This window comes from Nelumbo nucifera, chromosome 1 (assembly GCF_055504915.1).
Source record: "Nelumbo nucifera cultivar China Antique chromosome 1, China Antique-T2T, whole genome shotgun sequence".
Lineage (NCBI taxonomy): Eukaryota > Viridiplantae > Streptophyta > Magnoliopsida > Proteales > Nelumbonaceae > Nelumbo > Nelumbo nucifera.
In genome coordinates, this window is record NC_142649.1 from 100,544,815 (window position 1) to 100,558,172 (window position 13,358).

Below are 13,358 nucleotides of genomic sequence, written 5' to 3' on the forward strand. Positions count from 1 at the left end.
CCTAATTATCACATTAGATAAAATTTTACTATTATATGGTCTCTTTGGCAGTGGTTTAATGATGTATATTCAACCAATATCTCCAATAAGTGTTCAGATGTTCTGAATCTATTGTCAACAACTCATGGGTGTGAAGTAAGTATTCCTTACCATTTTGCAAGCAATGTTCATTTCTATGTACAAAAGCAATACTTATTTTCTGTCTTAGGCACAAAATTTTATTTCACTTCCAGGATCAAATGATCAACATGTGACTGATGTGAGCTCTAACATTCTATACCTAGATCCTAATATATATTTATTTACATTTGTGTTTGTGCAAGATAATAGATATTGTAATACCAGAGATACATGAAATGCGAACTGCACATGTTGTTTCCATTGGTTCTGAATCACTCTGTTCTTTGACTCCTGATTGTGAAGATGGGTATGTTTCCTTGTTAACAAATATTACTGCAAAGGCTTACCAATGTTACCATAATATTCCGGCTCTGGTGATTTGATTTAATTATGCTTTCCAAAATGCAAGCTAATGGTGCTCTCAGAAAATGTTTAGTAAGCAAAATCCAACTGTGAAGTTCACATATTTTGACAGTTTCTTCTCTGTTTTGCAGAAAAGGCACCAAATTGACTCATGATACTCGAACAAATTTGGCACTCTTCCGTTCATTCTCTGCATCAGACTATGTTGCTGCTCAATGCCTGAGGTATAGGATGATTATGCTTGTACATGTAAATCTGAAATATGTTGCTTATGTCATGTCTTTGTCTTGATTTGTTTACCCTATTGAATATTCAAACTTGTAATGGTTAATTACAGAGGGATTTTAATTTCCATACAAATTACAAGGAGATTTGTAACTGATAAAAAATATGATAGTTACCCTTACAAACTTGATTACCTTTTTTCAAAATTTGCTCTCAGACTCGAATCCATGACCTGGTGCTTGTCAGCCTGATATTTTACCATTAGACTAAACAATAGTCCTATAACTGTTCATTATAATATTTAAGAATTTTTGGTGGGTCCTGAAATGCACTGCTATTTTGTTCTCTCTGGAAAATTTCTTTTTTTAAAAAATTTTTGTGGGCTTCATCGTCTTTGATTTACATAACATGCTCTTGTTCCTTCTTTGCATCTTGATATAATATACATATTTTACCTTTTCTAAAAAATATATAATATACCTATTTTATATATGACTTGCAGAAATTGACCATAGTTTTTGTATGACACATTAAATTATCAAGTAATGTAAAACATTGAAATTCTCTCACCTTGGTAGGTTCTTGGGAAAGCTACAACAACATCTAACTATGAGTTCTGGTCTTCCATAATATAAATGTATTGTGATTATGTTTTCTTGATTGAATTTGTATAATCTGCACAAGAGTAGCAAACTAATTTTTATTTCTGACCTCGCCCTCTGAATACATGAAATCTGAAACCTTGGGTTGTTGGTTGTCTCAGCATTTTTGTTCTTGTTCAATTTAAGAGCTTTCTCCAGGCATAGTTGCCTCGGCATTCTTGTCTCTTAGGTGACACAGTATCAAAATTAATTGCAGTATGTGGGTAATGAGGATTCTAAATGTGACATTTCATTCATCTATGACATTTCCAAGCTTCTAATACAATCCTTAGGAAGATAACCTTTGACAAACTTGTATATATTTTTCTGCTTGAGATATCAGTTCCTAGTTCTTATAGGAATCTTATCAAGTAAGTGATCTATGACAATATGAATAATTATGATATTTAACAATGTTTGATTTATCTTTATTTTTTTCTCTAACTCATCTGTTTTGATTCAGGCGAAGGATGATGTATTATCATCTGGAGATCTTCAAGAAGGTTGATATCATTGTAACCCCAACGACTGGGTATGATTTTCTTAACTAGTAGCACAGAATTATGTTTCAGATTAGTACCTTTTCTTTTTTCAACTTTGGCCTGTCACTTGTGGAGGTTTTGTTATAATAATATGAGGGAGAAAGTAAGATATCTGTGATGTAGACTTTTCATTCTGATGGAGCATTTGAATAGTTACCCCTTTCTGGCTCTCCTCCAAAATAATATTGTATATATTGTAGAACAAAAGATCCTAACTTGAATGACTGGTTTCTATTTAAAGTAGGTTGTCTTTCAACTATAACTTGCATATGAGAATTTTCTTGGAGCTAAAAGCAAGATGATGTGATTTGTTTTGTATAACAGTATGACAGCACCGATGATACCTCCAAGTTCTCTCAGCTCTGGGGAGACAAATTTACATGTTTCAGGTCAGTCAGTTGATAATATTAATCTGCAGTCTGAAGTCTGAAACTGGTTTATTCTCCATTGTTCTTAATTTTCCCATAGGAAGAAGCCCGTGTCTATCAGTCTGGTAGTTATGCTTCTGAAAATGGTGGGAAATGCGTCAAGAGTAATTATTGTAGGCTTCTGTTATCTTTATCTTGCTTGACATGATGGGGAATGCATCAAGATCAATGTGCAAAATCTGAATCATTTGAATATATGGTTTTTGAATATATGCTTCTTCTGACCACCTATTCTAAATTGTCAAGATTGCATCTGATCTATAAACTAGATATGATGTTCCTTGGTCTTTGGGGGTTAATTCGAGTTTTACAAGTGATGGACCTTTCTTATGCTATTTAACACATCAACTTGTACAATGAAATTCATGGCTGAATAGATATATCATCATTACTTTCAGGTTACCTCATGCGATTTGTAATAGCAGCAAATCTTCTTGGACTTCCTGCAATTTCTGTCCCTGTAAGTAAAATATATCCTTTCCTCTGATTTTGTAATGGTAGATATGGTTTTTATGATACATGTTGATATGTCATTTCCCGTAAAGAGAATTACTCAGTTGACCGGTGCAGAAAGACCACCCTAGACTTGGAAGGGGATGATCTAGTATTGGAATTAAAAGGTGAAAAGAAAATGGAAGTATGGGCAAACACCTGGGTGTAGGTTATTTGTTGATAATGCTTTCTGATAGTGAGAACTTCCTGTCAGGAACCTCTCCCTCCAGTTCCTAATTCAGTTAAATTATAGTCTTTCTCCTTAAGTCCAGCTGTTGAAAATTTATTAGTTCTTACTCCACATGTTCAGGCATTGATTAGATACTCGGTTTTTACTTATTGGTGGACTTTATGTAATCTAATTTGGGGCCTGTTTGGGAGGGCTTCAATGTTGATTGAGCTGCATTGATTGAAAGGCTTTGAAGAAGCTACCAAAACTAGCTTCACCGGAAAGTCGATTTCTCAGCTCAATGTAAGTGTTTTTGGGATTTCTAGGTTTTTCACCAAACATAGCTTTCATGGCTTAACATGTGGGTGCCACTTTGCAACGCCAAAAGCTGCTGTGTGAAAGCCCTCCCAAATAGGTACTTGATTCCAGAACCAGTACAATGAAGTAGGCTTATTTGTTGAATATACAATCTCAAAATATGGCTTTGTCAAAGGGGAATGAAGGAGAGCACCAATTCATGGAAGTGTAGTTTTGGTCTTTTTAAAGAACTTTATTGCATCTTTTTGAAATATCGCAACAATTTTCTCGATGAACATAAGGATTGAAATTTCGCAACATATCGGCCAGTATTGGCTGATACATATCGTATAAGTGACCCACTGATATGCCATCTTAAGTTGGGTTTCGGGAGTTGATCTGTTTCATGGGGGTAGACAGGCCTTATAGCAAGTAGCAACATCCTGAACATGCTTGAAAAAAAAAAAAGAAAAGAAATTAAGAAAAAAAGCGCCCAAAGATACAGGCCTATACGCCCCATTCTGTGTTTGGCATATTTGATATTTAGAACCTTGCATGAACATATCAATTTGTCTGTTGATATTCTCCCTATTCTCTGACATATTTGATATTTAGGTTGGCCACGATAAACAAGGTCTTCCAGTAGGCTTGCAACTGATAGGCCGTCCCTGGGGTGAAGCTTCCATCCTGCGTTTGGCTTCTGCAGTGGAGGTACTAGCTCTTATCTGAATTAGACAAGGGAAAATGGAAATTTGTAGAGCATATCTTCTGATCATGCTTTATTATCGGTTTTCATTTCATCAATGAATTGATAAATGCACAACATGGTTAAAACAACATTAACCCTTCATATTTTCAGGAACTCTGTGAGAAATCCAGGAAGAAGCCTGCAATATTTTATGATATTCTGAAGAAGTAGATTGTTCTTCTGCAACATATTACTTCTTGTCTTGGGTGTATCTGTTAGTTCTAGTTCAATGTGGAACATGTGGTTTATCCAGATGAGTCAGTCCTCCGTCATGCTTTAAAAACATTGGCTTGTCTGAACAAGTTCTGGAATCCATTAGAATAACAATGGCTGGAGTTACGAGGAGGAATAGAAAAAACAAATAAGCCTGCAAATTAATGGTGTTTTCTCCCTTTTAACTTGGGATGGTCAAGCTGAACTGAAACCTGATTGTAAGGTGATCCCTGTTGAATGATACTTCCGTAGTTCCATAGTGTATCTGGTACGACAAACTGATGCAAGTGAAGCACATGGGCTTTCTGATACATGAGAGTTTGGTTCTCATTCAGAAAAGGAAAAAGAAAAGAAAAGAAAAGCAAGAAACAAAATAAAAAGAAATGTTGGTCAAGCAGAACAGTAACTGTAACTGAGAATTTGTGGCCTTATTTTAGATAGGTCACTGTCCAATTCATTTGGATCCAGGGCCATTCACCGATCACCACCATGGTTTTAAAAAACGACCTGGAAACAGAACTGTTCTGGCCACCGGTTTCTGGGTTGACGGTCTGACCATCCGGTTCAAACGGATAGCATGTTCTGACAAAACAAAATAAAAAAAATGGCCAAAAACTGTTGAACAGGTCGACGGTTCAACTGCCCGGGTCAACAGGTTGTTGACTGATTCAACAGTTTTTGGCCAAGGACCGGGTTTGGAGTAAAATGGAACCGGTTGCCTAGACGGTTCCTAGGCCAGACGGTCGGACCATTCGGGTCAACGGCGGTTCGAATGCCATGATGACCACACTCTCAAGTAACGCCAACATAACAAGACTCTCAGCCGGTATATTGTTTGTTGAGCAAACGTGATGACTAATAGAAGGCAGGATCATCTATGGATTATTAGACTATTCCACATTCTTCGCATGAATCATGAATCCAACTTTCATCATTTAGACCAAACAAACACAAATTGCTGCTCTTTTAAAATTTAAGGGGTTGTTTGCCTGTATGGTTATATTTTATTTCAATTATTTGATCTGACGGATAGCATTATGTTAATATGTTTATCCAAATTTAAGATCTTAATAGTTATTAGCATAAACATGTGCCATGCACCTGTGGCACTTGCAATAAAAGGGTAAAAACCAAGAAAGATGAAAAGGCATTTGGAATTTAAAAATTTTCTACTGTAAGAAAACAGAAAATAGTTTTAATGTTTAAATCATAGACAAAGTGCCATTTGCTAGATGAGTATTAAATTTTGTTTTTTTTATTAATTTACTATTAATTGAAGCCATTCTAAACATTAAATTTTCAAATCAGTTGTCTTTTTTGTTTTCTAAAACAAAATCATTCATATTAACAAATACCCGCTTAATTGCTTCAAAATCCTGTCATTAAGCTATTGAAAATTTAATGACGTTGCTAAGATGTATAGTCTGTAGGGGTGACAAAGTAGAATTGCTCACACGCTATACCACATTACGATGATGCGTTAAGATTTGAAGTAATATGAGTTTTAATATAATGAGATTTATATTGGCTTCTTGAAAAAAATTAAAAAAAAAAAACTTCATTAACATATCACTCTTGGCATAGGCCATTAAAGTATGTAACTCTTATGCCTTTATAACTTTTTTAGTCTTTTAGATCTTAAGCTTGATTTGTTTGCAATATGGATTTCATTTACACTTATGTAGATGCATGGTAGTGCAAATGTATTGAGCATAAATTTAGTTTGATTTTGCTTTATATTTAACTTGACCTTAGTCATTTTGGAGTTATTTGTGAGAAGTTAAAGAAGTGATCCCCATTCTATATGAAAAAAAAATAATGGAATACAAATATGCACAAATACAAATACATACAAAACAATACAAAATACAATGTTTTGCATTCTACATATTCATATTTGTACTAAGCCTTTAACTTTTTTTTGATTTATAGGGTCCATGTTTGTTTTTGTTTTGAAGCCAGGGTCCACATTTACTGAAATTCCATGATCTAAGTGACCAATCACAGGTGAACACGTTGCGGGTCCTATGTGTATTAAAATACTGGCATGTTCACTTGTGATTGGTTGCTTAACCAGGTTCACACACTTGTGCTGCTGCATTAAATCTGGACTCATGCAAAATTGGTTGAGAGTTTTCACTTGTGTTACACTAAATGAATAACAACAAATGATCGATGAACTATTTGATGATGATGATTTATATATGGTGTATGCAATCAAATCAAGTTTTAATTGAACATTTTGAGCTCAAGATGGATTAGGCTCTAAGTTTAAATCTCAAGGTAAGTTTGATTAATTATTTAAATTCGAGTTCAATTAATAAAAAAATTGACTTGAAAGAAATAAAAAATATATATTTTTATATTATATGTAATAAAAATATTAAAGATATTAATTTTAAAATTTTTGAGTTGAACTCAAACTCATTAAAATTTAGTCAAATCAAATTCAAATTAGAAAAATGGTGATTCTCGAACATAGTAACATTTTAGTTGAAACGAATCAAAACATGCTGAAATTTGGCTACGTCCAATTCAACCACACCCTAGGTGTATCCAATGTCTTTGCCAGGATGGCGGGACCATCCAACTGTGTATTTATGATGCACTAGTTATACAACATGCGGCAGGTAATGAGGGCTAGGGCTCCAAGCCTCCCACCATGGCACACCCTTTTCTATGTTATTGATCGGGGTTTGCATTTTTTTCCACTCTAGAGTTCATACTCCAAAGTCCAAATCCTACCATTCACAAGTGCAAATATTCGAATCCATCTCTCATGCTGTGTGTAATGTCAAAATAATAATTTTTTAGTTGAGTCGAGTCAAGCTTCAGCTCGATTCAGTCAGTTACACCTAAGTGTATCCTATTTTCTTTGTTGGGACCATTTGTCATGGTGCACTAATTACTCAAACATGTGGCAAGGAATGAGGGCTCCAAGCCTCCAATTAACTACAGTGCATCTAGTTCAAAATATCAATACGCCAAAGGGGGTGCGTCCATATTTTTATCTTTAATTTCCCTGTTTTCTAAATTTTAATGGGTTTGAAAACTTTTTTTAATCCTAAAACTAACTTGTTAATACCCTGTTAACATATTATTATTAAAAAAACTCTATTGATACGATAGAGTATCATGTTAGACTCAGTTTGAAAAGAGTATAATATACAAATACATATAAAATAATACAAAAATATAAAGGTTTGCACTCTATATTTATATTTGTATTTGTACTCCTTTCCAACTGAGCATTAAACAAAATTTGATCCAGCATTTATATATTTATTTTGGGTAAATTACAAAGACCCCCTGTACTGTGGGGTTTGTGACAAAGACCCCTGGTACTATGACCATGAGACAAAGACTTCCCTAAGGGAATGCATTAAATTATTTCTTTTTTTTTTTGCTCTTTTTCTCTTAAAACCTATTTAACCTATTGCTTTCCTTTTCTTCTCTTCTTTTCCCCTCCTTCACCTTCTTCTTTCATTCTTTTTCTCTCCCAACTCTTAGAAATGAAAGGTGTAGAAAACCCATTTCTCATCTCTATGGCCGTTGTCGACAATGCCGCGATCATGGGAAAGCTCATCACCTCGCTTTGTAGGTGCCCTTCAAACTGGTCAAGCAACGACCCTGCATATGGACCGGCATTACCTGTGACAACGCCAATTGTCTAAAAGATGGGCTCCACGAGTACAGTCAAAGTCAGCAATTCCTCTGCTTCCCCAACAGTCAAAGTCATCTCCACCGACGGCAAGCTCCACGAGTACACATCCCCCGTTACGGTATCCCACTATCCCAGACCCTCGAAATGGAGACATCGCCGTGCTTCATCTGCAACTCCGACAAGCTTTTCTACGACTCCCTCATTCCACCCTTGCACCCCGCCCAGCAACTCCAGTCTGGACAGCTCTACTTTTTCCTCAACCTCACCCGGATGCACTACCGCCTGACGGCTTCCGACATGGCAGCATTGGCCGTGAAAGCCAGTACAACCCATTCTTACGGCTTCCGACTCAGAGATCTCTGCCAAGCGAACTGCTCAACAGAGATCTTTGTTGAAATGGACTCAAGAGTCATGTGCTTGAACATTTGAACAGCACACAAGCGAACTTGAACATTCTTGTTCAGGCGAACTATTGAACTAGAGATCCAGTTCAAACTCCGCGAGTACACATCCCCCGTTACGGTATCCCACTATCCCAGGCCCTCGAAATGGAGACGTCGTCGTGCTTCATCTGAAACTCCGACAAGCTTTTCTACGACTCCCTCATTCCACCCTTGCACCCCGCCCAACAACTCCAGTCTGGACAGCTCTACTTCGTCCTCCCCCTCACCCGGATGCACTACCGCCTGACGGCTTCTGACATGGCAGCATTGGCCGTGAAAGCCAGTGCTGCCCATTCTTACGGCTCCCGGAGATCTCTGCCAAGCTAACTGTTCAACATCGTCCCAGAGATCTCTGGCTGTTGAAATGGGCTTATCGTCCCAGAGATCTCTGCCAAGCGAACTATTCAACAGAGATATCTGTTGAACAGAGATCTTTGTTGAAATGGACTCAAGAGTCGTGTGCTTGAACATTTCATTCAAGCGAGCTGTTTCCCATATGGGGATTACCGCCGTTGCTGTTTGTGTACACTGGGGTCGGGGAAGATCAACAGTATTTTTTTATCCGAATAGTTATTATAAGGGGTAATATGGGGATTAGAAAATATTGTAACGGCCTTTTTGGATGAAGGCTAATGGAAATGGGTCTTTGTCTCACGGTTATAGTACGGGGGCTTTTGTTGCAAAATAAGGTATAGGGGTATTTGTGGTAGACCCATAGTAGAGGGGGTCTTTGTAATTTACCCTATTTACTTTTGGATAAATTTCTTAAATTATCCTTATGGTTTAGTTAATTGACTAAGTGTACCCTTACTGTTGAAAAGTGACTAACATTACCCTTAATGTTTTTGACAATTGACTAACTCTACCCTTATCATTAACATCCGTTAAAATCCGTGCGCACATGATATCACGTGATATTTAAAAATTTTTAAAACCCAAAGCTACCCTTGTCTCCTTCCTCTTGACCCGACACACCCTTCATCCTCTAACCTCTCTCCCTTCCCTCTATCTTCCTCCCACGGTCTTCGTCAACCTTTTTCTTATGCTTTTGGTTCTTCAACCCCTCCTCGCAATGGCGAAAATCTCCTAAACTGGAAAAGAGAGAAGACAGGCTTCTTCATCTTCGTAAGACAGTAAGTTGATTCGTCTTTGTCTTCTCAAGTGCCAGTCCTTTTTCTGTTTCCTGTGATTTCTCACGTTCGATCTCCCTCAATTATCTTTCCTAGTTAATGCTCTAGATCTAGGGTTTTTTTGTAGAGCGTAAAATTTTAGGGTTTTGGTTTTATAAGAACTCATTGAACTTGAACTCAAGATTTACCAAGATAGAGAGAGGTGGAGAAGTAGCTTCCGGTTTCTTGGAATCTGCAATCGGAGTTGCCACAGGGTGTGGTGGTTCGCTACCGATGCCTTCTCAGTCTGCAAGGAAGGAATGGCGCACCATTTTCGACCATCATTCCGTCCGAAGTGCCGAAAATGAGGTAAGGATACCTTCTATTCCAAGCTAGTCCTCTTCCTTTCTACCTCTCCTTGTCTCCTATTTGTACTCTTGTTCTTTGGCGGTTGGTTAATAGAACGTAACTACTGGACAGGAGTTGGAACAGTCAAAAATGGGGCAATCCGATGAGAGAACGATATATGAGGTAAGACTCATTTTCCAACCAAGAGCAGGGCCACTTGATGTCTACTTTTGTTCAATTACCATGGATGGAGGTATAGATAGTGACATATTGCAACAACGTCTTCATAATGTCTCCAGACGGAGGGAGGACCTGCAACAGATGGAAATCAAGCTTAGAGCTCAGCTAATAGCTAGATCCGAGATAATGAAAATGCAGAACAACTTTGATGCACAGATCAAAAAACACGCTAATATTACCGCTAAACTAAAGGTTTCAGTTCTTATTTCTGTTATTAAATCAAAATTTCCATCTAATGTACTCCCTTCTCAACTGTACCACTCAATCTCAATTTGAGTTGTATCCAGTAGCGGGAGTTACAGGATTGTCTTAGATAGCACTATCATGCAACTCCACCCAGCAACAGGAGTTACATGGCTGTCTTAGAGATCTATTTGTAGGCATTTTCACACGTTTTGACGAAAGTTAACGATGTCAATTGTGAGAAATAACATGTAGCCTCAATCAATTTTCAAATAATAAGGGTATAGTTAATAAATTAGTTATAAGGATAGTTTAAGAAATTTACCCTTTTTCGGGTAAAATCAATCCCGTGTCCAGCCTACCGTTTCACAAGGGAAGATTCCAATCCATCGGTCGTACTGCGTTTGTGTAATGTTGAGCCTGGACACTTCTTTCTGTTCCCGACACGAAATATTCCAAGTCCCAGATCGTCCGAGTCCATCCCGTCCCGCGTAGGTGGAAGATTTTTTAGCTTGCTAGTTGCTACTTGCTACTTTGCTAGCTGCAACGGCAAGGCAGCGGTGGCGGCAAATCGGCCACCATAATACTTCTTTCTGAGAAATTTTAGTGAATTGTGGTTTTGCGGCGATCACTGAACCCGCAGAAACACAGCCATGGTGAAAGCTGTGGTTGGTGAAGAGACCCAACTCAACCTAGCTGAGGATCGTCTCTTCCAATCTGAAGTTCCTGCACAGGTACCCCCTCGGCCAATTTTTCCCTTGTTTAGAGCTGTTTGATGCTTCATTCAGTGAGGACCCTGATATGGATTTCCATGTTCATAGGTGGGGCTCGTTGTAGGAAAACTTAGTTCTGGTTTAGACCGAGGATTCGTGTTCGATTTGATTCTGACACCACCCAATGATAGCGGAGCGCCCGCTTGTTCGGTACCCGAGAGTGGAAAGGACGATAAGAAGAAGGGTTCGAAGGGAAAATCTCAAGTCGAACCTTCGTCTTTACTGATCGATATAGATTGGGTTGCTGAACATGCTCGTCAGGTACAATTGGAGTAGCACTTAATTTCTCTTTTGGCTTTCGATTTGTTGGTTCGGTTATTGGATCATGTTTTGCATTGTGCTGTTCAATTATTGCATTGACAATCCCTTTTTCCGACATTCGTAGACAACAAATAAGTTGCTGGAAAAAAAATCCAAGTAGGTTCTCGAATTAACTTCTGCTACATTCACGGAGAACTGCCTCTGTTACATATAATTGAACAGTTTCTTTTAGCATTAGTTGTATTCAACTACAGTATATCGGTCCTTGCCAATATTAACTGTGAAGGGATGAAATTTTCATCCTGCACATCGAGGTTGAATGTCTCGGAGACGTGAAAAATAATTCCCCAATTAAAATTTCTTGCGAACTCATTTTATGTTTCATGATCCCCAACGGTATTTCTGTTCTTAAAACTCAATAACATTTTATGTTTATAGCTGGGAATGATTATATCGTGCTTATTGATAAAAAAGAAAAGAAATGAAAGACAACTACATGGTGCTTAATTTTTTGATCATGAGATTAATTGCTTTCAGGTCTCCAGAATGTTACTAGGTGGCATGAATGTGGTTGGGATCTATGTATGGGCTACTGAGAGTTTATTCAAGGCATCAAATGTTATAATTTGGCAGGTAAACTTATAAGTTGAAATGTTAGAGCATTGACATTTTAAAAATTCACTATGGTGTACGATTGTCGTTATAAGAACTTAACATTTAATATGCCAGCATAATTCTTCATTGGTAAATGCATAGGGTAGTCTGATACACCATCTGCAAAAAAATAAAAAGCCATTTTGGATTTGTTTGTTGGACTTGGTTGGTCAACCATGCAAAATGATATGTCAATGGAGGAAAAAAATGACCATCTTTCTATCCCATTTTAATTACGTTCTTGATTTTCTTTCAAATATTCCACTTATATGTGCTTTTACTTTATTATAATGTGTATTTGGTTAAAACAAGATTTATATATCCAACTCCAACCCCATATAGTTGGGATAAGGTCTGATGATGATGATGATCTGGTTACAACGTATTTGTATGAATTAGTTATAATTTTATAGCAGGTTCATTACCTATGTGTCCCCTCAAATGCATTGTTATATCATTACTGCTTCTAGAGCACCAACTAATGGGAACCATATCTACTTGGCCCTTCAAGGGGTGGTGGACAATACCTTCCCATACTGTAAAGAAAAGAAGCTCTGATAGATGAGATTTTGACCATTGTCAACTTATATATAGACATTTGTGCTACACTGCCACTATTATTGTAGACTTTTGACCCACTTCATTGCTTTCTTTAACTAGGAATCATCATCATTGTCATCCATACATTACAGCATTATCCCAACTATATGGGGTTGGCTACATGAATCTTGTTTTGCCAATCTATTCTATTTAAAGACAGACATATAGTATCCTAAAGAACCTCTAAGAGTAAGAGCTAGTTATGCTGGTAGGTAACACTTTCTGTAGGGAATACATCCTCTGGGACACGACAAACTTTCTTTACGTTAGTACCTATGGAAAAATTGCAATTTGTGCATCTTTGAAAGGAAAAGTTCCTCCTTTTCCTGATGCCCTAATAGGGCAAAATTGAGAGTCAAATAGTGTGGTGGACATTGATATTATAGGGTTTCTAAGCCTAGCTTCAACCACTTCCATAGTTCCATTATCAATGGAACTCACTTATTTTGAATTTTCATTTTATGTTTTAAGGCTTAAACCTTATGTTGTGTACCTGATTTAATCTTATTAACCATGTAAGTTCCTGGTATATGGGACTTGGGCCCTATACTTTTTTGACCCACTATAGCTAATACAATCTTTAGCCTTTCTTTTTTTCTTTGAGAAATTAAAGTATCATGTATTAATAAAAAAAGTACAAAGTATTGCAATTACAAGTGTAATCCATGTATAACCATGAGTTGTATACAGGGCTCCATGTCAGCTAGATAATAAAATGAGCTGCATATGATGCATATAGAATAAGTTGTAATTAAAGAATTAAGAGTAAGGAATGTCCCAGAATTCTTTGATAAACAAGAAACATGAGCATGCTCTTCCAATGGTCTTGCTAAATACCATTTAAT

General features: G+C 37.1%; 2 protein-coding genes across 6 annotated transcripts in view; both read left to right on the top strand.

Annotated features, from left to right (window-relative positions):
• FAAH (fatty acid amide hydrolase) overlaps window positions 1-4,502 on the top strand; it is a 42,369-nt gene extending 37,867 nt beyond the window's left edge. For all 3 annotated transcript variants that reach the window (XM_010246370.3, XM_010246372.3, XM_010246371.2), the window contains exons 14-21: window positions 52-135; window positions 324-427; window positions 615-707; window positions 1,813-1,881; window positions 2,216-2,280; window positions 2,718-2,779; window positions 3,893-3,988; window positions 4,137-4,502. In XM_010246370.3, the coding sequence (XP_010244672.1) occupies window positions 52-135; window positions 324-427; window positions 615-707; window positions 1,813-1,881; window positions 2,216-2,280; window positions 2,718-2,779; window positions 3,893-3,988; window positions 4,137-4,196 (633 nt within the window). In that variant the 3' untranslated portion in view covers window positions 4,197-4,502. The remainder of the gene's footprint in view (window positions 1-51; window positions 136-323; window positions 428-614; window positions 708-1,812; window positions 1,882-2,215; window positions 2,281-2,717; window positions 2,780-3,892; window positions 3,989-4,136) is intronic.
• A 6,181-nt stretch (window positions 4,503-10,683) lies between these two features.
• Window positions 10,684-13,358, top strand: part of LOC104588438 (oxidoreductase, zinc-binding dehydrogenase family protein) — a 40,501-nt gene continuing 37,826 nt past the window's right edge. For 2 of the 3 annotated variants that reach the window (XM_010246373.3, XM_010246374.3), the window contains exons 1-3: window positions 10,685-10,959; window positions 11,047-11,259; window positions 11,797-11,892. In XM_010246373.3, the coding sequence (XP_010244675.1) occupies window positions 10,879-10,959; window positions 11,047-11,259; window positions 11,797-11,892 (390 nt within the window). In that variant the 5' untranslated portion in view covers window positions 10,685-10,878. Of the gene's footprint in view, window positions 10,960-11,046; window positions 11,260-11,796; window positions 11,893-13,358 lie in introns of all 3 variants that reach the window. The other variant, XM_010246375.3, reaches the window with a different exon arrangement.